Here is a 25,771-nt window from a genome sequence, read left to right as displayed (position 1 = left end):
TACATTGTCTCGAGTCTGGGTGTTTGTGGTACCTTCGTTGTATCTGAATTCCATAACACAAATGCTTTAGCAACTTACTTTGGGTTCAGAACAATGTATGTGATGTTGTCCACATTTATTATTATTATCATATATCTCTTCAATGAAGAAGTCGCTAAAATCCTGGACGTGGCCTAAACACGTAGATGAAATTCAATACGACTGGCAAGATATATTGGGATGTATTGATGTCCCTAAAAAAATGAGTACCCGCCGGGAAATATATTCCGTTCCTGAACTGACCGCTTGGGATTTTTAGTTAAATGTGTCAAGTTTAAGAATGTTCCATTTTCATAAATATTTTTAAATGTAAGTTTTAAGTTTTGAGAAGTTTATTTGTTATTTCATTAGTTATTTTCGACTGATTTTTGTCCAGCATTTGTAACCAAAGTTATTAGTTAAGATAGCAGTGCCTATTATAAATTAAGAAGATGAAAAAAGAAAATGAAACCAAGTGAATTTGTAATTAAATTTACGAATATAACATTACTTCTTTCAAAAACACGGTTTATTTTATTTTTTACCTATTTTTCGACTATTGATACTATCAGAAAAGGTAAAGCGTAATATCACTGGAGCACAGTTTGAATAAGGAAAGTATAAATTTGCCCAAAAAGCTTCTACAATGTAGATTGTTTGTGAAATATGCAGTTACCCAGTACCATGGGTAACTTTGCTCCTTATTCATAGTTTTATATACAGGGTGATTTTTTAGTCGTCTTACAAAAGCAGCCCAGTTCATGTATCCGACGTAAAATACCTCTAGGCGCGATTATTATTTTTTTATCATCAACTAAAATAATAAGTACGAAGAAAAATTAAACAAGGGAAATCTGAAATATACATACTCTTAAAAATGATAAAAACGCCACCGCCCGCGCCCCTCACCATTGTTACAAGGCTCGGACCGCGCTCGCAACAGAGCTGTGTTTCTAAAAAACTACGAATTGCATCATAATATTGAATAAAAATTGCAATTTAAATTTATTCAAATCTCATAAATACCTATTTTTTTATCATGAACGTGTTCCAGTCATTGGATACATGAACTGGGCTGCTTTTGTAAGACGACTAAAAAATCACGGTGTATATTACTAGCTTTTGCCCGCGACTTCGTTGGCGTGTAATAGCGACTTTCGGCAGAAAAGATAGCTGTGTCCGCGAATCTGTTAGCGTGTAACTCCTTCTGTTATTAAGTTAATGTGTTGGTAATATTGTTTAGATCACGTTTACATGAGGCTTAAACTATATTGGAAGTTTTTTTTTTTATAATAACTATCGTGAGACTGATTCATTATTAAATGATGTAACGAATACTCACGCGTATTTATCGGGGTAGCCCAAACAGTTCGACTCGCGATCCCGCCGCGTCTGCTCATGATTAAGGACTCCGGTTGGGTCCGAAACTAGTCGGGCTGCCCCGATAAATACGCGTGAGTAAACCGTTACATCATTTAATAATTATATTGGAAGTTGTTGCGTCCGGCACGTGAACATAAAGATTTCTAGAACTGCTAACCCGGGAAAGAGCAACGTATAACCGACCATGCGAGAAACAACTGACACCGAGATCTACTCTGGCAACACGAAAAGTCTGCCCTTGAGCTTTATTAATTGTGCATAACACACCGATACCGGGAATTGCGTTCTTTTAAATTGGAACGTAAAATTATTTGGTATAATGGGTATTCTGGGGATATAGACGGTTTCTCCTTCACCGCAACCTGTTAAAATTTGAGCCTTGATTATATTTTGTTGCAACTGGGTTACTTTCAGTCGAGTTCCATTGCAAAGTTGTGGAGGTCTTAAATTTCGGAGTAGAATAATCTGAATGCCAATTTTTAAACAAATTTCATGAGAAGGAAGTCCGGGCAAGAATTTAAGAATTCTATCGGGTAGGTAATTAGTGGGTTCTTGTTCATCGACCATTCTACTCCTTTTCGATGGGCCATCGTACACTCATCCCATATGATTAAATTACACTCGCGTAATACCTTAGCTTTGTCGCTATTTCTTGAAATACTACAGGTTGGACTTTCCGTGCGATCTAAATCAATTGGTATTTTAAACATAGTGTGAGCAGTTTTACCTCCTGGTAGCAATGTTGCAGCTATCCCTAATGAAGCCACGGCAAGAGCAATTTTACCCTGGTTTCGAACGGAAGCTAATATTAATTTAGTCAAAAAGGTTTTCCCAGTTCCTCCAGGTGCATCTAAAAACCATATTGTTCCCAAATTATTTTGAACACTCTCGCACACGCGATCATAGTCTGAACGTTGTTCTGCAGTCATCATTGGGACACCGCTTTCTAACGTCGTCAGCAGTTCCATTGGGTTGTTACCAATCTCTGCGGAATATTCCCTATTAGTAACCTCTCCGACTGAGGTTGGTGTTGGCAAACCATATTCACATAGTAATTTACCGCCTACTGCTGTTAAGCCATCCTGAAGAGCCAATAAACAGAGATTTATGGCAAGATCACGGACATTATCATTAGTTGTGCCTTCATCATTGTGAGATATATTCCTAAGAAAGTCTTCTGCAATTTTATCTTTATTTTTTTCCCATAATTGTATAGCATCTGACAAATTACAAAATTTTAGTAATGTTACAAATAAATGGCGTAACCGTCGTGGATTATCACTAATACAGGATTCTGCTAAAGCGTCATCCCAATGCTGATCATTTTCAAGCAAATGACGCGCTTGGCAAGCTTTTCTCAAATTTATAAATGAGGTTGGTCCTCGCACTGTATGCAATAATAATCGCAAATAGAAACACTCAGCGTTATTAGGATGAACGGTATACACTCTACCAAGAACATGTTCTTTGAAAATACCTGACTCGCCACCTACAGGCCTGCCACGGCGTCTCCGATTAAAGACACCTCGTTGCTTATTGCAGGTATAATACGATGGAACTTCCTCATACCAAAAAGATTTTGCAAAATCATCAGTTTGGCAAAGTCGAAAGAATGCTAATAAAGTTGTTTGTCTAGGGTTTTCTAATCGTTCTGTAACATTTTCGGCGTTGAAATATATAAGTTGACCGCCTTCAAGATGAACATCTAGATGAGTCACAGGTGGATATCTTTCGTGAATGTTGATACTTAAGATCCGCCACACAGCTTCTGAAGAACTAATATATCGGCCTGACTGAAGTCAGTAATTTCGTCATGTTCATTTCTCAACGCAAATCTAGCTTGGTCACTGCCCTTATTAATGTACTTACAAATATATTTTATTGACTCTACACTATTACACATTTCAACATTTATGTGAGTTTGAAATGTTCTAGACAACACAGGCGAATACGGAACGACCCACCTATTATCTAAAGTTACCTGTTGTCTAGACACTCGTTTTTCAACAGTAAAACCACCATTGTCTCTTGAATGACGACGATATAATGGGTATCCATCATGTCCTGTTACAGTTTCATCCACTAAGCATTTTGGATATCTTTTAGTGCAACGACCATCTTGCATGCAAGTAGGATTCCCGTTAAATGCACCACATGGACCATGTATCATATGGGTTTTAACAATGTCGTATAGCACGCGATCTGCAATCGGACTTGGAATTTCAGCACTGATTAAACTGTCTACATCATTAGGTCGAACCTCATCTTTTAACCATAGTAGGATATGTGCGTGAGGTAAGCCGCGTTTTTGCCATTCAACACTATACATATAACACAATACTTCTCCAAAAATGTTATCTTTGGTAAGTAGATCTATCATTAATTTTAATTTTAAATGAAAAACTCTTGCGATGATATCATGGCGGTCATGCGGTGCTTGACCCTCAAGAAGCTCCCGAGTGATTTCATCCCACTTCCACAAGTCAGGACATCCATATTTTCTTACGTAACAAAAAGCATCTTGAGTACGTTCGTGCATGTACCGTGGACCACCAGTAAAAGAAGAGGGTAAAATAACTAAGCGGCCCATATTCACCGTATCATTATATTGCTGCATGGCGCCGCGAAGGTGTACGTATTCTTCAGCGCGTAGCTGCCTTTGATTAGATCGTATGTAAACTAACCTTTCGGTTTCAATTTTTGCGTACATGTCAACAATAAACTGATTGAAGAAGCCACGAAAACGTTGAAAGTATACCAACCTATTCCGTCTCACTTGCAAGTGGTAACAATAAAATTGAAGGCATGAAATCTTTTTATTATAATTAGGTGCACCTGTATGCGGATCAGTTTGGTATAAAGCAAAATTATAACCATCTTCCCCTCGACAGTATATCAAAGGATATTGCAAACTGTTATAAGCCCTGTGGGTTTCGGAAATACGTTGCAAACGATTGTCTCTGGACCGGATAACAATATCACGCCTATCACATTCTTGGTCGACCAATACCACAGCAACTTCACTTGTGGATGGAGCATTATAACGCCTAGGATGTTCCTGAGTTGGACGCCTTTCGGCATTTATAACAATTTTATAATTGCTATCATCATATCGAGGAAGAGCTTCTAGTGCCGATTTAAAACTGCATACATATGAATTAACCTGATGCAACATGTTTTGAAGTTGTGAAATTAGTTCAGTATTTAAATTCGGGAAATATTGATTTCTTATATTCGACTGTTCGTTGTAGTCGAATACGAAATATATTTGAAGAAACTTAGGTTGGTCTTCAGGTAAAAGGGATCCTATCAAATGGTAAACCTGACCTTGTGCCTTAAAAGTAGGCATGAAAGGACCTTTTGAGATTTGTTGAGCACCAAAGGATATCATTTAAAACGCACTATTATAAGTGCGAATATTGTTTAAGAATTGTTTAGATTGCACATGGAACGTCTGCAAAAGTAGTGATAAAAGTAGTGAATTCAATAGTTCCGGCGGGTCTGCAAAAGAAGGCAAATTTATTTTGCCTCCAGAACAACAGAAACACTACAAAAAACGCATACTACATTTTGCACATACATATTGCCTATGAAAGAAGATGATCTGTAATCAATTGCGAGGTTATAAGCAAACCCACTTTTATATTTGTCGGACCACGCCACCGAAATTCTAGATTGATCATCTATATGTAAATGTAAGTTATTAAGACTATGTCGAAATCTGTTTGAGGTAAGAGGGGCCTCTCGCTGTTCGTCCGTTTCAAGATACCGAATATTTTCGATTCTTAATCTTTCAATAGACAAACTTATTAATCGATCTTGTCTCAAAGAATTGTAATGTTTGCGTACCGACTCTATTCGTTGTACATGTTCATGTTCATCTTCAAGCGATCGAATAATATTATGGTGCACCCTATCATTTGTCAAACGGTCTTCATATTGGGAAAAAGTTTCAGATTCTCGAGATAAAATATGACGTTCGCGATCAGCTGTAAACCGTAGTTCCCTTTCAGTGAAGGTTTCTGACTCGCGAGACAATGTATGACGTTCGCGGTCAGCTGTGAGGCGTAACTCCCTGTCAGTAAAGGTTTCTGACTCGCGAGATAATGTATGCCGTTCGCGGTCAGCTGTGAGACGTAATTCCCTTTCCGTGAAGGTTTCTGACCCGCGAGATAATATATGCTGCTCTCGGTCAGCTGTGAGCCGTAGCTCTCGTTGTGAAGCAGTTTCAGCTTCTCGGGATAACACATGTTGTTCTCGGTCAATAGTAAGCCTAAGTTCTCGTTGAGAAAAGCTTTGAGACGCACGTGATGTAGCTCGTCTCGCTCTGTCAGCTGCTAATCGCATCTCTCTCTCTGGAGAGCTTGCATTGGCTCGAGAAGTTGAGGCACTAACTCTCATAGAGTTTAACCGATGTGCTTTTTCCTCTGCTGATTCTTGAGAACGCGCATTTCTCATCCTCTTAGCATCTCTCGAATTTCGAGATAAAGATGGTCGTTTTTAGGTGGCATTTTGTATTTTTAATTAACGGTATATTAAATATAGCTGTTGCCCGCGACTTCGTCCGTGGGTAGAAGATATAAGTTATGATTTATACCTGCCCTATTTTTTTCATATTTTCCTTTGGATCTTCGCTCCTCTTAGTCGCAGCGTGATGGTTTATAGCCTAAAGCCTTCCTCGATGAATGGTCTATTCAACACAAAAAGAATTTTTCAATTTGGACCAGTAGTTCCTGAGATTAGCGCGTTCAAACAAACAAACAAACAAATTCTTCAGCTTTATATACTAGTATATAGATTTAGATAGATTGGTTTGTAGTAATTAATTAATTTTACTAAATACCAAATTTGTAAGCCAACAGGGCAGCCAACAGGGACTTACAACACGGTCACATTAACTTGACGCATCTCTGGAATGCGAGGCCCCGCTTGCTTCCCCCCGCATCCCTTAGTTCGCCCGGCAAGGGTCAGTATGGTCAGCATCTTTGTCACCGATACGCGCGTCGATAATTTGGCTAGATTTCTGTTGTTGTTATATTGTTTTTGGATATTATTCTTACGTTTTGCCAAAATGACGTCATCAACGCCAAGTGTCAAGTTAATAGATAGATAGATAGAATACTGTTTATTGTACACCACAAGGAAAAACAAATTAGGTCAATACAAATTAATATGATGAGTGCAAAAGGCGGTCTTATCGCTAAAAAGCAATCTCTTCCAGACTACCTTTGGATGGAATTGAATTATGGAAGAATTTGAAACACGGTAGTTAATGGCGTACATTAAGATAAATTTAATATATACTACGTAAACATATTATTAGAACATAGAATAAACTAGGTAAATAATGAAAGTGATAAGTAGATATTAGAAAAATAAAATAAAAATAGGTACAGTGTGGTGACAAAATTACCAAGCCAAGTAGTGGTCTTTCACAATTTAAGAACGGCAACTGACTGCGCGCGTCTAATACTCACGGGCAATGCATTCCACAGAAGTGTAGCTTGGACCGTGCAGGATTTGTCATAAAATGATGTCAAGTGCATTGGCATTTTCAATTTTAGATTTTCCGATGACCTGAGAGATTTTGCATGTGTATCACAAATAAACTCAAAACTATTTTTGAGATAAAAGGCGGTTGTAGGGTGGAAAAGAATTTTGTAAAGCAAGGAAAGTATATGAGCGTTTCGACGAAGTCTTATTGGAAGCCACTTGAGTTTTATACAAAATTCTGAAACATGATCATACTTGCGCAAACCAAATATGAATCTTATACCAACATTCTGAAGACGTTCAAGTTTATTCAGCTGGTCCTCTGTAAGATCAAGATAGCTGGCATCAGCATAGTCAGAACAGGAAGAAGAAGAGATTGTGCAAGCGCAATTTTTGTAGCAGTGGTAAATTCCGCAACCGTCTCAAGGATTCCGCAGACGCAAATAACCGCTGGTTTCCTGCATCTGCAGTTCCCAAGACATCTTAGTATCCATATGTAGCCCAAGGTTCTTCACTGCGGGAGTAAAGGGAATCTGGATTCCGTCGAAAATAACTTGGGGTAGGTGGAACCAGTCTCTGGAGGCGAAAGTACTCGCGTCATTGTACCGATGGCGCGAGGAAGAGCGGGCACGGGGCTCGAGACCGGCGCAGCGACAGATCGCACTGCGCCGAGCAGAGCTCCGTCAGGTCTTGGTGGCGGAATGGCGGCAAAGGCTTCTGCGCCCTGCCGCCGGCCTCGCAACCGTCGAGGCGATCCGGCCAGTGCTCGACGACTGGCTCGGGAGAAGGCACGGCTCCCTGTCGTTCAGGGTGACGCAGGTGCTGTCGGGGCACGGCTGCTTCGGCAAGTACCTGTGTCGCATAAACAGGGAGCCGGACGCTCGGTGCCACCACTGCGTCCATTGCGGGGAGGACACGGCGCAACACACTCTCGCCGAGTGTGTGGCTTGGGAAGAGCAGCGCCGTGTCCTCACAAATGAAGTAGGAGGCGATCTGTCGCTGCCGGCCGTAGTGCGGAAGATGGTCGGTAGCGCAGAGTCGTGGGACGCGGTGGTGTCCTTCTGCGAGGACGTGATGTCACAGAAGGAAGCTGCGGAGCGGGAGAGGGAGATCTCGACTCCCTTCCCCGGCCGCAGAAAGCACACCGGGCGCAGGAGGAGGGCGGACAACGCCCTCTTCCAGCCCCCATGAATGGGTTCAGGGGCGCGGGACTTGGGGAAGCCCCCCGCCCCCTATTCCATGGACCCGAGGCGGAGGCGCGAGCGAGTGTCGGCGCGCGCCTCTGAGGCGGTGCACGGGATAGGCAAACACCTCACTACCCCGTGCACGAGGCGAGGCCCGCACTGACTGGGTCAGCACTAGTGCGGGGCTGCGGAAGAATTTGGACTCCCGCGGCCCCGCGTGCCCACGTGCGAGGAGACACACCGGGGGGTTTTAGCCGGTAAGAGTCCGGCACACCCCTCCGCCTCTCCCCTGGCGGAGGAAGTCCATGAGGATTTCCCCCCGGAAAAAAAAAAAAAAAAAGGTGGAACCAGTCTTCCGACGGTACGGCGTCGAGTCCGGTGTTCCGCAGGGTTCTGTTCTAGGGCCACTAATGTGGAACATCGGATTCGACTGGCTCTTGCGGGGCAACCTCCCCCGTGGCACGTCTGTCATCTGCTATGCAGACGACACCCTTTTGACTGCCCGGGGAAGAAATTTTGGAGAGGCAGCCAGCTTGGCCTCGGCAGGGGGTTCGCTAGTGGTGGACCGCAACTCCCGCTTAGGGCTGACGGTCGCGCTGCACAAGACCGAGGCAGTGTTCTTCCATGGGCCTCGGCAGCGCTAACCACCTGACCCTCATATCCATGTCGCGGGTGTCCGCATTGGGGTGCAGGCCCAGATAAAATACCTGGGTCTACTGCTCGACAGCAGGTGGCGCTTCAGTGCACATTTCAGTGGGCTGTCGACGCGCTTGCTGAAAACAGCGGGTGCCCTCTCATGGCTCCTCCCGAACATCGGGAGGCCCGGCGAAAAATGCCGACATCTATACGCCGGCATACTCAAAAGTATGGCCCTATACGGGGCCCCCATCTGGGCGGACTCACTGTGCAGACGGGAAAACGCTGCTGCTATCCGCAGGCCACAAAGGGCCATTGCACAGCGGGTCGCAAGGGCCTATTGCACAGTGGGTTTTGCGGCGGCGTGCGCTCTGGCGGGAACCCCTCCTTGGGAGCTCGAGGCTTGGGTGCTCGCTAGGGTGTACGACTGGACGGCGGGGCAGAGGGCGCTCAACCAGCGCCCCGATCCGATAGAACGCGAGGAAGTGCGTGAGGAGGCGAGGGAGGCAATAACTCAGCACTGGACCGATGATCTCGCCTCTGCAACGTTCGGTCGCCGGACGCTAGACGCCATCGGGCCCGTCCTCAAGGATTGGCTCGATCGGCGACATGGTTGCCTCTCCCTGCGTCTGGTGCAGGTGCTGTCCGGGCATGGTTGTTTCGGATCTTACCTGCACCGGATTGGGAGGGAGGAGACTCCGCAGTGCCACCACTGCGAAGCCGCGGTGGACACGGCCGAGCACACCTTGGAGGTGTGTCCATCGTGGGACGCACCCCGCTGCACCCTGATGGCAGCGGTCGGAGACGACCTCTCACTCCCCAGCGTGATTGCTGCCATGCTGGGGAGTGCGGAGGCATGGGAAGCGGTAGCCTCCTTCTGTGAGGTCGTCATGTCACAAAAGGAGGCAGCGGAGCGCATGCGGGAGGACGACCCTCTCGCGGCGCCGTTCCGCAGACGAAGAACGGGCGGAAGACGGCGAGCACAGCGCCCGTCCTCATCTGCCCCAGGGGGTGATCAGCGGGCGACAGGCGCGGGGGCGCCACCGCCTGCATCACAACTATCACCCCCCATGCTCCGGCCATTATAAAGCACCCTCCCCTCTGGGGGGGAGCTTGAGGGGCTTGCCGCAAGGCAGGCAGTCGCCGGTGGGGGACTGGACGACATGGACTCCCAGGCCCCCTCCACTCAGGCGAGGTCGGAGTGCCGCTGGGTCTTTTTAGTGGGTATACCGGGAACGTCGTTTACCGGGGAGTCCCACATACCCCTCTCTCGCCCCCCGGCGGGAAGGGGATGCGTAATAGCATTTTTTCCCAGCGAAAAAAAAAAAGAAAAAGGTGGAACCAGTCTATTTTCGAAACCATTCGTCAGCTACCTATGATAATAAGCTGAGTTTTTAAAGTTAATGTGACCGCGTGTTTGCATGTTTCATGCAAATAAACACATCTTCATCTTTGTTCTATTTCTGAGATTAATGTAATATGAGTTTTAATTTAAGTGGCACAAATGTTCTACAAATTGTGGAAACTGTGTCTACCAATTTCATGATTGACTATTAATTATTAATTTGTACTCTTTTTGACATCAATAATTTAACCATGATTTTTTTAAGTCCCACCAATTTCCTGCAGCTTGTGCAAATTGTGTCATGCAATTTGATAATTAACCATTGATTTTTAACAATGTAACTATGAATTTTAAGTAGGACAAATCTCCAACACATAGTGAAATTGTGTGAAACAATTTGATAATTAGTTTTTAACTATTAACAATGTAATTATGAATTTTAACTAATACAGTACAGTACAGTAATAATTTCTTCATATTGTTTAGATTGTGTCCTAAGATTTGATGAATAGTTTATTAACTATTCATCAATTATTAAAATGTAACTATTAAAACATTATAAACATTATGAAAAAATATTAAAAAATACTGTTTTGATAGCTAAAAAACAACAATATATAAAAAGATTAAACATGTCAGAAAATAAAATAAAAACAATGTGGAACTTAATCAATGAACGCACTAACAAAAAACCTAAAAGAGGTCAATCTAATATTAAATTATGTATAAATAAACAAATTATATCTGACCCTAAACAAATAACCAACTACTTTAACGATTTCTTCGCCTCAATAGGTGAAATAAGTAGCGACCTAAGTAGCAACGATCCAAGTCAAACCGATGTGATATACCCCAAAGAAAACTCTATTTTTCTCGAACCGGTAACCCCTAAAGATATAAATACCATAATAAAGAGTCTAAAAAATAAAAAGAGCTATGGCCTGGACCACTTACCCTCGCTGCTGTTTAAACAGTGTGCTGATGAGCTCACTTTACCATTCTGGGCGTTAGTAAATCAATCATTCATAGAGGGAACGTTTCCAGAACTTTTAAAACATGCTCTTATTAAGCTAATACATAAAAAAATGATAAAACTGACGTAAATAACTACCGCCAAATAGCCCTGTTACCTACAGTGTCCAAAATCTTCGAAAAAGCCATATGCAATCGGATATATCATTTTTGCGAAAAATATAAAATCTTTAACGACAGCCAAAACGGTTACCGGAAAAAAAGATCCACGACCCTAGCGGTATATAAATACATTCAAGAAGCTTTAAACATAATTAATAATAAACACTATGCAGTAGGCATACTAGGCATATTACTGGATATGACCAAGGCTTACGATAAAGTGCAGTTTAAAATACTACTAAACAAATTATACGCAATAGGAATCCGCCGAAAAGCCCACGAATGGCTGGCATCATACCTCAATAACAGGGAACAATTAGTGGAGATGGAGTCATTCAATGAAAACACTAACGAAATTCAAATTACAAGATCGGAAAGCAAAACCATAAACGCATCAAGCCCTCAGGGAAGTGTCATTGGCTGTCTTCTCTTCCTCATCTACATTAACGACCTGCCCTATACAGTGGATGGACCATGTGTTTTGTTCGCTGATGACATCTCGTTACTTGTTTCATGCCCAGACTCTTCCGATCTTAACTCAAATCTCAATTCTATTTTAACAAAAACCATTAACTGGATGAGTAATCATATATCACCGCGACCGCGCTCCGAGGTGGACGTGTATTTTGCAAACTGTATCGGCAAGCGCGGCGTATGCCGACGCTAGTTATTTCTGCAAAATGAGCGAAAAATTAGTAGCAAATGAGCTACTAGCGTTTCTACAACAGAAGCTGGATGTCATGGACGAGGTGTCTGCTATCCAGATCTGTTCATCGAATTTCAGCGAGGATGACATCGCTGCGTCTAAGCTGCTTGTGTTCAAGTTGCTGAACAAGAGCGACCAGATGGTGTCCCGTAGGCGTGACGGGACAAAGAAGAGTCTGCAAGATGTAATCACGCTGCTGAAGGAGACCGATCCCGACGATGTGCCGACGTTTGTGGCAAAGGACTTAAACAAGTTACCTCCTGTCACCTTCGACCACGTCGACGTAACGTGCCTTTTGAAGGACATCGTCTCCCTAAAGGCAAGTCTTGCAGATGTGCACAGGAAGCTGGAGGCATCCCAGAAAGATGTCACAGATTTGCGCAAGGAAGTCGTTGAATTGCGCACTTCTGTGAATAAAACTGGGTCACCGGCGCGTGTAAGCAACGTAAACACGCGTCGAGGTGCATGCCTACTCGACACATCGGCTACGAGCTTCGCGTCAGCAGTTTTATCTTCGTCGTCGCCGTCAGCCGAGTCAGCAAAGGGCGCTGACCGCATGCCCCAGCCCCCGGCCCCCGCAATCATGCCTCATCCACGTAGCGCCACGCAAACTGCACGACCAAATAAACAGCTGGTCAGCGTTTGCGCCTCCGCTGTTCCCCTACACAATCTGGTCCCACAACCGAGGAACCGGGCGGACGAAGACGGTTTCGTAACGGTGCTGAAAAGGAAGCACCGGCAACGAACTAATCGGAACTGCTGCGGCAAGGCTCCTGTTGAGCCCCAAACAAGGGTGAGAGCTGCGCAGCCGAATACTCCGGTGTACATATCTCGCCTACACTACAGCATCCGGGCGGAGGACATCGCCGACTACGTGCGCCAAAAGGTGCAGTACGCGCCGAGAGTGCAGCTGCTGGAGTCGCGCCGGAACGTCAATTTCAAGGCGTTCGTGGTGCGCGTCCCTAACTGCTTCCTGCACCTCGTCATGGACGATAACTTTTGGCCGCAAGGAGTGGTTTTCCGTCGCTTCCGCGGACAAATCCCGACCGAACGCACAAACACCTAGTGCTAGGAAGTGTTACTAATATAGTTTTAAGATTTTTATTTACTAACCAATACTGTATACTTTATATATATGTTAGTCTGTAAGGTATATATCTATGGGCCATGTTGCCTGAAAATAAATAAATTTATTATTATTATTATTATTATAATTTAGAAGTAAATTTCTTAAAAACTAAAATAATAGCTTTCCATCCCCATCAGAAAACATCTCTAGATATTAACTTTTGCTTTAATGGTACTAAAATAGAAAACGTAGATTCTTTCAAATTACTAGGACTGACCGTAGACACAAACATCAACTGGAAGTGCCACATAAAAGCTTAAGATCTAAAATATCCCAATTTGCGTACGCTTTACGTGAGCTAAAGAAAACGACCGATATGAAAACTGCATTGATTACATATTATGCATACGCCTATTCGTGGTTACCGCGGCATAATACTCTGGGGGAACAATACAGATGTACCAAAATTATTTACTCTCCAAAAAAAGTTGATTAGAATTATAGTAAATATAAAACCTACCGACTCCTGTAAACCATATTTTAAAAATCTGAAATTATTAATCTTGCCTAGTATTTATATTCTAGAAATTTGAAAATTCGTACGCCAATATCAAGTATTCTTCAATAAAAGAGTAGAAAAACAAAATAGATATAATTTAAGACACAAAAACCGACTTAATTTACCAAGCTCCCGCCTAGCAATGCACTCTCACGGACCATTAGTAATGTCAGTTAAAATATATAATAAACTCCCTAATGATATAAAAAACGAATCTAACCATTCTAAATGTTCATTTTTTTAGTCTGTGGCAACTAAATTGACAAGATGTCAACAAAACTTCTCCCAACTATTTAATTTAATTGTAATTTCTTAGTTTTAATAAGTTTAAATACCTATTTTATACATAATATGTGTTAATATTTGGTGAGGCAGTGTCGCTTTGTCGTGATTTATTGGACGACCTCCGTGGTCGAGTGGCGTACGCACCGGTTTCAAGGTGTCGCTAGCTCCGAGGTCCCGGGTTCGATCCCCGGTCGGGTCAATGTAAAAATTCTTATTTCTACATTGTCTCGGGTCTGGGTGTTTGTGGTACCTTCGTTGGATCTGAATTCCATAACACAAGTGCTTTAGCAACTTACTTTGGGTTCAGAACAATGTATGTGATGTTGTCCGCATTTATTTATTTATTTATTCTGCTTTAGCTAATAAAGTGTTTTAAACTTGTGACGAGTGTCGCTGTCAAACCAAGTTAAATTGTAACGAACATTGTAAAGTGCATTGTCATCATAAAGTCCCTGTAAGTGTTTTTTTTTGCAATATATTTTATAACACTATTTGTGTCTCGGGACGCATTTCCAACATCTTAGTGTAACATTTGCAATCCCTCGTTGCGTCATCCTTGCATAATTCCACTATAACGTCTTTCTGGGTTGGCACTTGTCCCTTTTATTTTTGAAATGGACAGAGTGATGACCAGGAGGGGTGCTGCTCGCATGGAGGAATCAAAACTCCAACTTAGTTTACAAGAGTTAAATAAGTATACGAACTTGTGCGAGGAATTGCAAAAGGAACAGGATTACAATGAGAAGGAGGTACTTCAAATTTTAAATAATAACAGCAAACTTATAGGTGAGATGGCAGAGCTTCATTGTCAGTTAGTCAATGTCATTGAAGAAAGGGACAAGCTTAAGTTTTTAGTTAGTCAGTTTGACCAGTGCAGCGATGAGTTTGACTTAACCCTCAAGCACAATGCTGAGCTTAAGAGTAGATTAATTGTCGCCCAGGACACCATTCTCGCGATGGACGCAGCCAGCCAGAGGACTCAGACAGAGTGCACTGTTTGATAAACTGGTTGGTTCCGCTCCGTCTGCCAACTCACTTTTGGGTAATAGTAGTAGTAGTAATCAAATAGAAACAATTGATTTAACTTGTGATAACACCCTTATATCAGACTCACAATTAACATTCAGTAAAAACAAGTTAAAGAAATATATTAAAATTAAAAAAGTTAACAAGAAGACAAAGAAACTTATTAAAAGTAACAAAAACTGTTTTAATAATAATTTTAAAACATTAAATAAATGTAAACATATCAAATCTAACTATGAAAATGCAAAAAATAAATATGAGGCTGATATACAACACCTACAGTCAGAGATTCTCCACCTACAGGACTCTAAGCATAATTAAAACTAAATATGACACATCACAAAAATAAATTGGGAAATATATACTGGCAATGAATGGTCTGGTGGATCTGTGTAGTGAAATTGAGAGAATGTATAACTCCCTTATAAATAGTCAAACATCAGACTGTAAAACAGATTTGCCGGACTGTTCACAGCCAGCTATTTCTCTGGAGTGTGTACCACCGATCACTCATCCTGTGGCATTGTGTAACAAGTACTTCCTTCGTCACGCCAATAAATAATAATTTATTATGTAATAACAACAACAAAATAATGATGTTTAGTGGTGAGATAGGTCAAAACATGTCGCATAAATTATATCAACATTTTGGTGCTGAGAAAACCAATTGCTGTATGCCTGCAGCAAACTATAAACATATTCTTTACAAAATAATGAGTGGTAGCTATAGTCCATCCACAACTATCATAGTTACAATTTTGGGAGAAGAGGTAACACAAGCGTTATTATGATAAAGAATTATTTTGATAGTTTATTAAAATTAAATGTTAAGAAAATTATTCTATATGCTTTTCCATATGGTAGAGGTTTGTCACAGACTGAAAATAATATTAGAAATAGATGCAATATGAAATTGCATACATTAACCTTGTACCACAAACAATTTGAATTCATTGACACTAATGTAATCATTAGTAATTATTATTTTATGACAAAAGGTAACTATTATCTTTGAAATTATTATAAGGGACAGATAGCAAATTCGCTATCTTATTGTATTTTTAAAAAAGCCAATTGCTTGGTTTATCACACTGCTCCTATTGAGCAGCTAGATAATAGTAGCTTTTCTCAAACAATCTTGGAATCTGTTCCAAGTAATTTAAATTAGTTAATAAGACAATAGAGTCAACCTCTGGCAATAACTGTCATATTTCTATGCCTGATCCATCAAGGTCACTGAATGACATTAGTAAAATTAATAGTAAACATATTGTGAACATTTTTCATCAGAACATTCAGGGTTTGAACATTTAGGTAAGTTGGAGCTGTTCATGAACTGTAACTGCATTGATATTTTATGTATTACTGAACATTGGTTAAAAGACCATCAGTTCATCTTCAGCTTCAACAACCATCGGATGGCCAGCTCGTTCAGCAGAGTGAGTTTGATACGTGGAGGCTCATTAATTATTGTAAACAAAAATCTTAAATTTAAAGAACGCAAAGACATTGTAGGCCTATCTGTTGAGCGAGTTGCAGAGATGGCATGTATTGAGCTTGAGCAGTTCCTCATATTGAGTGTATACAGGCCCCCATGTGCTTTATATGACACATTTGAAAAAATACTTGTTAAAAATTTCCAGTATTTATAAAACGGTTGTTGTCTGTGGAGACTTTAACATTAACCTATTAGAAAACAATTCTATTGTGAATAAATTTTTAACTTTATTTAGATCTTACTAGCTTGTGCCCGCGACTTCGTCCGCGTGGAATAGTGACTTCCGGCAGAAAAGTATAGATAGCTGTGTCCGCGACTCCGTCAGCGTGTAACTCCTTGTGTATTAAGTTAATGTATTGGTAATATTTATTATTATTATTTATATTGATAATATTGTTTAGATCACGTTCACATAAGGCTTAACCCTTTATAAGACACAGAACTTAAAAATATTTATAGCTTTTAAACTTTATAATAATGTGTTAAGGTTCAAATTCTGGTGGCAATATAAGTACCACTGCCTTATAAAGGTAAGGCAAAGGTACCTATAAAACGAAAATACTTTAGTGCAAAGCTTCCGGGTAAACTATATTGAAAGTTGACCCGTCCGGCAAGTGAACATAAAGACTTTTAGAACTGCTAACACGGGAAAGAGCAACATACAACTGACCATGTGAGAAACAACTGACACTGAGATCTACTCCAGCAACACGAAAAGTCTGCCCTTGAGCCTTGTTAATTGTCATTGCATAACACACCGATACTGGGAATTGCGTCCTTTTAAATTGGAATGGAAAATTATTTGGTATGACGCAGTTTCAGCATCTCGGGATAACACATGTTGTTCTCGGTCAATGGTAAGCCTCAGCTCTCGTTGAGAAGAGCTTTGAGACGCCCGTGATGTAGCTCGTCTCGCTCTGTCAGCTGCTAATCGCATCTCTCTCTCTGGAGAGCTTTCATTGGCTCGAGAGGTTGAGGCACTAACTCTCATAGAGTTTAACCGATGTGCTCTTTCCTCTGCCGATTCTTGAGAACGCGCATTTCTCATCCTTTTAGCATCTCTCGAATTTCGAGATAAAGATGGTCGTTTTTTAGGTGGCATTGTGTATTTTTAATCGACGGTAACTGAAGCTACCTTACACTTACAATTATATATAGTTATTATGTAATAATTACGAAAATAAACTATTAATATAATAAAACACTACCAATTACGAAAATAAACTATTAATACAATTAAACACTACCAAAATAACTAATATAATAATAACGAAAATAAACTATTAATATAATTAAACACTACCAATTACGAAAATAAACTATTAATATAATTAAACACTACCAATTACGAAAATAAACTATTAATACAATTAAACACTACCAAAATAACTAATAGGTGTACCTACTACTAATACTATTAATCTAATACCTATTATATAAACTAACAACAAAACAATTCTAAAAATAAACTATTCAAAGACTAAAAGTCGTGCTGATAAGCACGGTTTGCAAATAACAATTATTGATTGTCAATAAGGTCGAACAGTCTGAACGTCTATTCGCATCAACAGCCAAATATTGTATGACGCTCGAGCGCGGACCCCCGCCTTTTTATACCTCCCGCCACGACGCGCGTCGAGCGCGGCAACCGATACACAAAAATAATCCTTATAGCATGACTCTGTATTCACGCGCGATTTCTTATTATTTCATGTATAACTTTGGTGTTTCTACACCGATTTACATGATTCTTTTTTTATTGAATAGGTAATAATGTTAACTTTTTTAATTGGGGATGAGTGATAGTGTTGTAAACGTTAGAGTAGACAAATACAATCAGAAATCTCCGAATTGCTAAGCTATCGGGAGTTTCACGTGTTATTGTGAGTCAACCATAAAAGTTAGACATATGCTGTCGAGGAATATTTTTTATATAATTTTAGGAAGAATATTTCCGTCATACATGATTTCTATGTAGCTTTAACCTATAAGCCTGCACACGTGACGGAAGCTTAAAAAATGGAGTAACTTACCCCGTTTTCCCAATATTTCCCTTCACTGCTCTGCTCCTATTGGTCGTAGCGTAATGAAAAGTATACTATAACCTGCCCAAGAGTATGAAGAATAATTGTGCCAAATTTCGTTAAAATCCGTCGAGTAGTTTTTGTTTCTATAACGAATATACAGACAGACAGACAGACAGACAGACAGACAGACAGACAGACAAAAATTTTACTGATTGCATTTTTGGCATCAGTAGCGATCCCTAACCACCCCTTGATAGTTATTTTTTAAATATATTTTATGTACAGAATTGACCTCTCTACAGATTTATTATAAGTATATAGATAGATAATTTACATAGGACATTCCTTGAGCCAACGAGAATAACTGCCAGCAGTGCAACTTGTATAGATAACATTTTTACAAATTTTAAACCTTCTTTTAAATCAATTATTAATGCACTCGAGTCTGATCACTGCGGCCAGTTAGTCTCATATCCTACAAAGATTGTTGAAATTCAGCGCAAAACTATAAAATATATTCCAGTGTCTAAATATCGTTTAGAATGTTTTAATATGAATTTGAATGAAAAATTGACTGGTTTGCCCTTCCACGACAACCCAGATCGCAGAATTTAGGAAGGTTTTTACCCCAAGATCGCTTTCGGTTTGTGATCGGTTTACATTCAGTGATTGGGCAACACCAGGAATTTTTAAAAGCAGACTTAGATTATATGAATTGTACGAGGAAAAACAACACAATCATACTAAAATTTTTAAGAAATATGTAAAAATCTATTCAAAGACTTGTAATGACCGGGGTTCTTGGTAGGCTGGCTGTTAGAAGATAAACAAGTATACGGTACTCACTAAATTTATTAAATAAAACTAATTACTAAACTAAAACTAATTACTAAAATTAAATCTCGCTCACAACCCTGGATAACCCCACAACGGTGGTAAACACTGTGTGACCAAGATAGTAACACAATATGACCAAAGCAATGAACAATTTACGTCACACAGGGAGCTCACCAATTAATACAGGTTGGCCGTAAGTATTGGCCTTTACCCTTTACCGATAAATGTTCAAAGACACTGCAGAAGGATGACGTTTCGCGATTTCCGAACCCCGGGCTAGATGTCGGCAGGCCGTTGCTATGTCTAGATGGCGAGACACCAGGTGGTCACTCACTAAATGGCACGGGTTCAAAGTTCGCTTTATGAAGCGCAAGACTATCACGGGGCAGGCTGGTCTCCAGCCCTTTAAGCTTGACCACCCGTCAATAAGGGCGTTTCCGCAAGCTGCGGACAAATGATCACGGTCAGCCTTGTAAAAAAAAATCAAATTGTCCAGCTTACACTTCGTAGAATAGACGCAAACACCCCGTTTCTCCTGCTACTTGCACACAATTCACAATCACAATGTACTGTCTGGAATCACGCCAATGATAACAGGTCACTTAATATATTTCTCGAAACAATAATTGCGGTGACGAATCGAATTTGCACAGTCATCTGACCAAACTGTCATCCTTTTTTTTTTCACCCACCCGCGCTATCATAATTATGCTCTGACCCTCATTTGTCAATATGAGTGGTAATTATTTGTTGTTAACTCTGTCGCGAGCCTAGTAACGCCATCTAGTAACAGGTTTGCGAATAGATTTATCAATCATTACAATATCCCCTCTCCTGAAAAGAATCCAACCGGATTCAAACCAAACGTTTAAGGTCACAAGAATGCCACTCCCCTAAGTCTTTGCCTCTGAGACTCTTTAGTTTGTAGACGTCGTTTGATGCCTTTTCTGCTATGATTGCTTTTTCAAACTTAGGAGCTAGTTTAGACATGAAGGCCTGGTTGGCATTCGAGAGGAATTTGGTGCGTTTCCAAACCAAGTCCCCAACATCATAGGTGCATACACGACGTCTCTTGTTATAGTGTCGGCTGTTGATCTCGTGCGATTGACGTATTTTTTCACAAACTTCTTCATAAACCTTATTTCGAAAAGATATGCTTTTTTCGAATTTTTCTTTGTCGAAGGTGATCGGTTCGACGGGATCAAAATTATAGGGTCTCATCCCTTGTACTGCCGTCTCGCGCCCAAAAAATAAATATGATGGCGTTTCCCCCGTTATTTCATGGACCGATGTCCTAATCGCATGTCCTATGTGCGGTATATATTTGTCCCATTCTCTGTGACTATGTTCGACATAAGAAGCTATAGCCGAACCTATAACTTTGTTTACCCGCTCAGTGGGATTCGCCTGGGGATGATAGTAGGGAGTATACCACAGTTTTACACCATAGCTTGATACCAGATCCTTAAATTGGTTGGAAACAAACTGCTTTCCATTGTCACATACTATGACGCTAGGGGTCCCAAACATTAAGAATATTTGTTCCTCCAGTATTTGAGCTATGGTTGACGTTTTGCCATTTCTGAGTGGATATAGAAAACAGAATTTGCTGAACCAACATGTTATGACTAGCAGCATTGTGTTGCCATGTTTAGATTTTGGAAAGGGTCCCATCAGATCCATAGATATAAGTTGAAAGGGCTCTGTGACTTCTCGTTGTTTCCCCATTAAACCAGACGGTTTATTTTGTGAGTTCTTGTATTTTGCACACACTTCGCATTGCCGTACATAGTCTTTCATATCCTGAATCAAGGTTGGCCAAAAGTAGTGCTGTCTCGCGCGATTGACCGATTTCTTCACCCCAAAATGCCCCGATGTGGGATCATCGTGACATTCCTTTAAAATCCCTGGACGGAGTTTTTCTGGTACCGCCTGTTTCCAACTATCGTTTTCATGGGGAAATTGTTTCAGTCTTATGTATTTCCAAAGCTGTCCTTGACTAACTTCCCAATCCTGGTCACTCTTTCCAGCCAGTACCAAGTCTTCTTTTGATTTATACCATTCATCTTTGTCTTCCGGTTTTACGTCTATTATATTAATTTCATCTTCAATAGCTCTTGATAAAGCATTCGGCACAATGTTATACTTGCCTTTGCGATGGATCACTTCATAATCAAACTGTTGGAAGCGCATGGCCCACCTTGCTAAGCGCCCGTGAGGGTCCTTATTGCGATGTAGCCACTGCAGAGCACTATGGTCCGTTATGACTTTAAAATGGTTTCCTTCAATGTATGGACGAAATTGTTCAACAGCGTGCAGGACGCTCAATAGTTCTCGCTCTGACGCCGAGTACTTACATTCCCTTTCCGATAGTTTTCTGCTGGTGTAAGCAATAGGCACCTCCAGACCATCAACCATCTGTATTAAGACTCCACCAGTACCTCTGTTAGAGGCGTCGCATTGAACAGAGAAGGGTTTTGTAAAGTCTGGTACTCTCAAAACTGGTGTCGAGGTTAGGGCAGTCTTTAAGGTTAAGAAAGAATCTTCAGCCTCTTTATTCCATGTAATGCGTTTAGCCTTCTTACCTCCCTTGGTTAGTTCATGGAGTGGAGCTGCAACAATAGCAAAATTTTCTACAAACCGTCTATACCAGCTAGCTAGGCCAATAAAACGCTTTAGCTCCGTGTAAGTTGTTGGCCTGGGATATTCAAGAATGGCTTTAACTTTGTCCGGGTCCGTACGTAATCCTTCCTTGTCAACTATATAGCCTAAGTATTTTAAGGACGGTCTCGCAAAAACGCATTTCTCCAGGTTAATCGTTAATCCTGCTTTCTTAAGCTGATCTTTTACATATGATAATGACAATAAATGGCTGTCAAAGTTGTCGTCGCATATGACAATATCATCCAGGTATGCAAATACTCTACCTTCAAATTCTGGCGTAAACAAGCGATCCATCAATCGTTGTTGTGTTTGGGAGGCATTGCTTAACCCGAACGGCATGACCTTAAATTGGTAAAGTCCTTTTCCAGCAAGACCAAATGCAGTCTTTTCCTTGCTATTTTCTTCTAAAGGTATTTGCCAGAATGCTGCTCGTAAATCAATGGTAGACAAAAACCGGGCGTTTTTTAGACTGTCTAATATTGTTGTAACTCTAGGCAAGGGATAGGAGTCCTTTACCGTTACCCTGTTTAATTGACGACTGTCGAGACACAGTCGATTCTTACCTGTAGATTTTTTTACGAATAATACTGGAGAACGCCATGAGCTTATTGAAGGTTCTATAACATCATTATCCAGCATTTCCTGAATTTCCTTCTCTAGTTCTGCCATAATTGGAGGAGCAAATGGATATTGTCTGTGTTTGATAGGTAGGCTGTCCCCGGTATCAATTCTATGTTCAATCAACGATGTTCTACCTAAACCTTTGCCAATTTCTGCTGCCATTTGTTCTAACAGCCTATCCAAGCGTTCTCTCTCTTGAGCCGAAAGATCATCCCGTGAAATTACTGGTTGTGTGACGTTAATTTCCGCAATGTCAGCCATCGATTTTCCGGCACCTATTGATAATTTAAATATGTCAAAGAAGTTCATTCCCAAAATAATATCATGCTTAAGGTGGTCCATGACATAGAAGTCTACCACGTTATATTTGCCTGAAAACTCAACAGGTAAATGAACAACGGTATCCATTGAGTGGTAGGTGCCATCGGCCGTCGAAATTACTTGTTTGTCAATTTTATGTCCTGAGAGCCCCAATTGCATTATTCTCGTTGCAAATCCTCGCGAAATCACCGAGACAGTAGCTCCAGAGTCCAATAAACCCGCAAACGACTGATTTAATATTTTTATTTCGGCATAATATCGGTTGTCATTATTAAGCTTCTCAATGTTACATATCTTCCCTGTTTTAAAGAAATTCGAAATTGTTTGTAGCCATTGTTGCCAGTCATCTGAGGGAAGATGACTTAATTTCTGGGAGTTCGATCGGCTGGCATCGACCCCGAGTTGTCGTTTCCCTTATCAACAGCACTGCATGGGCATTTATTTGTCGTTTTTCCAAAACGTCCACATTTGTAACAGAAGATTCTTTGCTTCGGCATTTTACAATCCCTGAAGCGATGTCCCGTAACCCTGCAGTTCCAGCATTTGGTGAGTGGTGCTTGCTTATCATTTATGGCTGCCAGCTCAGTCATGTTTCCATTTTGTGATATCTCCAAAGTGCCTCCCTTGTATGCTAGATCTCTTTCCAGGGAGTGTTCACTGTTGCTAGGTTCCTTGAACTTATCACAGCTTAATTTCGTGCGTTCAACTATTCTAAGGACTGACGTTAATTCACTCACAGAGTCAAACGTGTCTCGACATATAACTTTCTGAAAGTACGGTTGTAGGTTTCTTCTGAGAATCATCAATTTCTGTGTTTCAGTAATGGGATTCGGTAGACGATTAAACATATTCTGCATAATGGCTATATAAATTAGAACACTTTCCTGCTTGCTTTGGGTCCTCCGTTTAATCTCCTCCAAGAGCTCTTCTTGGTAGTCAGGTTGCTGAAACGTATCTAACATAAGCTCCACTAATTGCGACCAGTTCGATACCGCACCTTTATTGGCCCTAAACCATATTAAGGCTTCACCTTCGAAGAAGTCTATGGCATATCGAAACAAGTCTTCATCAGTAGCATTCCGTGCTTCTTTAAGTTCTTCAATTCTTTCCAAAAACGCGTTCACACCTATGGTTCCCCTTCCACTAAATTTAACACCCCAATCTTTAATGGGAACTAATTTTTGTTTGTGGAAACCATTGTCGAATGTAGAAGACCTTTGTAGGCCTGGGTGGCGTGAAAAAAAGCCAGGTTTCTCCGTGGTTGTTCCTGGTTTATCCGAATCGTCAGAATGAGGTTGAGTGGCACAATTTCGGTGCATTGCCGCGTCACGTTTTGGAACGGAAGCCCTTCCTGGGTGCCGGCACTTTTCTAATTGTTCTATTATCTGTATGGCCTCATCACCTAATGATTTTTGCAAGACATCTTTGTCGTGTTCGGAAATAGCATCATCTTCCTCATTCTCTTCTTGTTCAAGCTCCTGTAGTGACGTCATGGCATCCTGGATGTTCTTTAGCAATGTCGAATGCCTCTCCATATCACTGGCTTGTAAAGGTATAATGAGCTTGGCGCGGTTCGATAAGTGTGATAAGCGGGAGTGTATACGTCTAAAAAACGAACGCTCGGGACTTTCTGATACCTCTGATATAAGTATAATCACTTCCGATAGTTTATTCTCACAAAAAACTATTTCTTTACCCGGGTTATCTATGCAAGAATTAGGAACCTTAAAGGAAATGGTTGACTCACCCGACTGTTCTCGAACTAAAATTTCCCGCAAGAATTTACGCATCGTTGCCACGGTCCTACAATCAGAGATCCCGCGGCAAAGTGCATTTAACATCCATTATCAAATACTACAATGTAAACAAACAAAACAAGTGAGAAAAAGTTATAGGTTTTTCTGCATTAAACAACCAGCTATATATTCTGCACAATAATTAATTACAATAATTGTTGTTATTAATTAATTACAATAATCTGTACCAAAAATTAAAACAAAAATTAATTTTATTAATTAAGGTTATGGAGAAAAAAAAACTTACATACATAAATTTACAATGAGCTTGTCTATCTTCCAACCAGTTAACCCGTGGGCGCCAATGTAATGACCGGGGTTCTTGGTAGGCTGGCTGTCAGAAGATAAACAAGTATACGGTACTCACTAAATTTATTAAATCAAACTAATTACTAAACTAAAACTAATTACTAAAATTAAATCTCGCTCACAACCCTGGATAACCCCACAACGGTGGTAAACACTGTGTGACCAAGATGGTAACACAATATGACCAAAGCAATGAACAACTTACGTCACACAGGGAGCTCACCAATTAATACAGGTTGGCCGTAAGTATTGGCCTTTACCCTTTACCGATAATGTTCAAAGACACTGCAGAAGGATGACGTTTCGCGATTTCCGAACCCGGGCTAGATGTCGGCAGGCCGTTGCTGTGTCTAGATGGCGAGACACCAGGTGGTCACTCACTAAATGACACGGGTTCAAAGTTCGCTTTATGAAGCGCAAGACTATCACGGGGCAGGCTGGTCTCCAACCCTTAAGCTTGACCACCCGTCAATAAGGGCGTTTCCGCAAGCTGCGGACAAATGATCACGGTCAGCCTTGTAAAAAAAATCAAATTGTCCAGCTTACACTTCGTAGAATAGACGCAAACACTTACCCCGTTTCTCCTGCTACTTGCACACAATTCACAATCACAATGTACTGTCTGGAATCACGCCAATGATAACAGGTCACTTAATATATTTCTCGAAACAATAATTGCGGTGACGAATCGAATTTGCACGGTCATCTGACCAAACTGTCATCCTTTTTTTTCACCCACCCGCGCTATCATATTTATGCTCTGACCCTCATTTGTCAATATGAGTGGTAATTATTTGTTGTTAACTCTGTCGCGAGCCTAGTAACGCCATCTAGTAACAGGTTTGCGAATAGATTTATCA

General features: G+C 41.0%; 1 protein-coding gene and 1 long non-coding RNA gene across 2 annotated transcripts; one reads left to right on the top strand and one right to left on the bottom strand.

The window, feature by feature from the left end:
- Positions 1-11,873: 11,873 nt before the first annotated feature.
- Positions 11,874-12,965, top strand: LOC113508209. The gene has a single exon (XM_026891165.1). The coding sequence runs from the start codon at positions 11,874-11,876 to the stop codon at positions 12,963-12,965; it is 1,092 nt and encodes a 363-aa protein (XP_026746966.1).
- An 11,870-nt stretch (positions 12,966-24,835) lies between these two features.
- On the bottom strand, positions 24,836-25,765 carry LOC113508208. Its single transcript, XR_003401999.1, has 2 exons — positions 25,486-25,765; positions 24,836-25,401 (listed from the first exon to the last, which is right to left on the bottom strand). It is a non-coding gene; the product is annotated as an uncharacterized LOC113508208 (long non-coding RNA).
- Between the last annotated feature and the right edge of the window lie 6 nt (positions 25,766-25,771).

This window comes from Trichoplusia ni, unplaced genomic scaffold (assembly GCF_003590095.1).
Source record: "Trichoplusia ni isolate ovarian cell line Hi5 unplaced genomic scaffold, tn1 tig00004101, whole genome shotgun sequence".
Taxonomy (NCBI): domain Eukaryota; kingdom Metazoa; phylum Arthropoda; class Insecta; order Lepidoptera; family Noctuidae; genus Trichoplusia; species Trichoplusia ni.
Note: the sequence above shows the minus strand (reverse complement) of the source record. Positions and strands in the feature narration are given on the sequence as shown.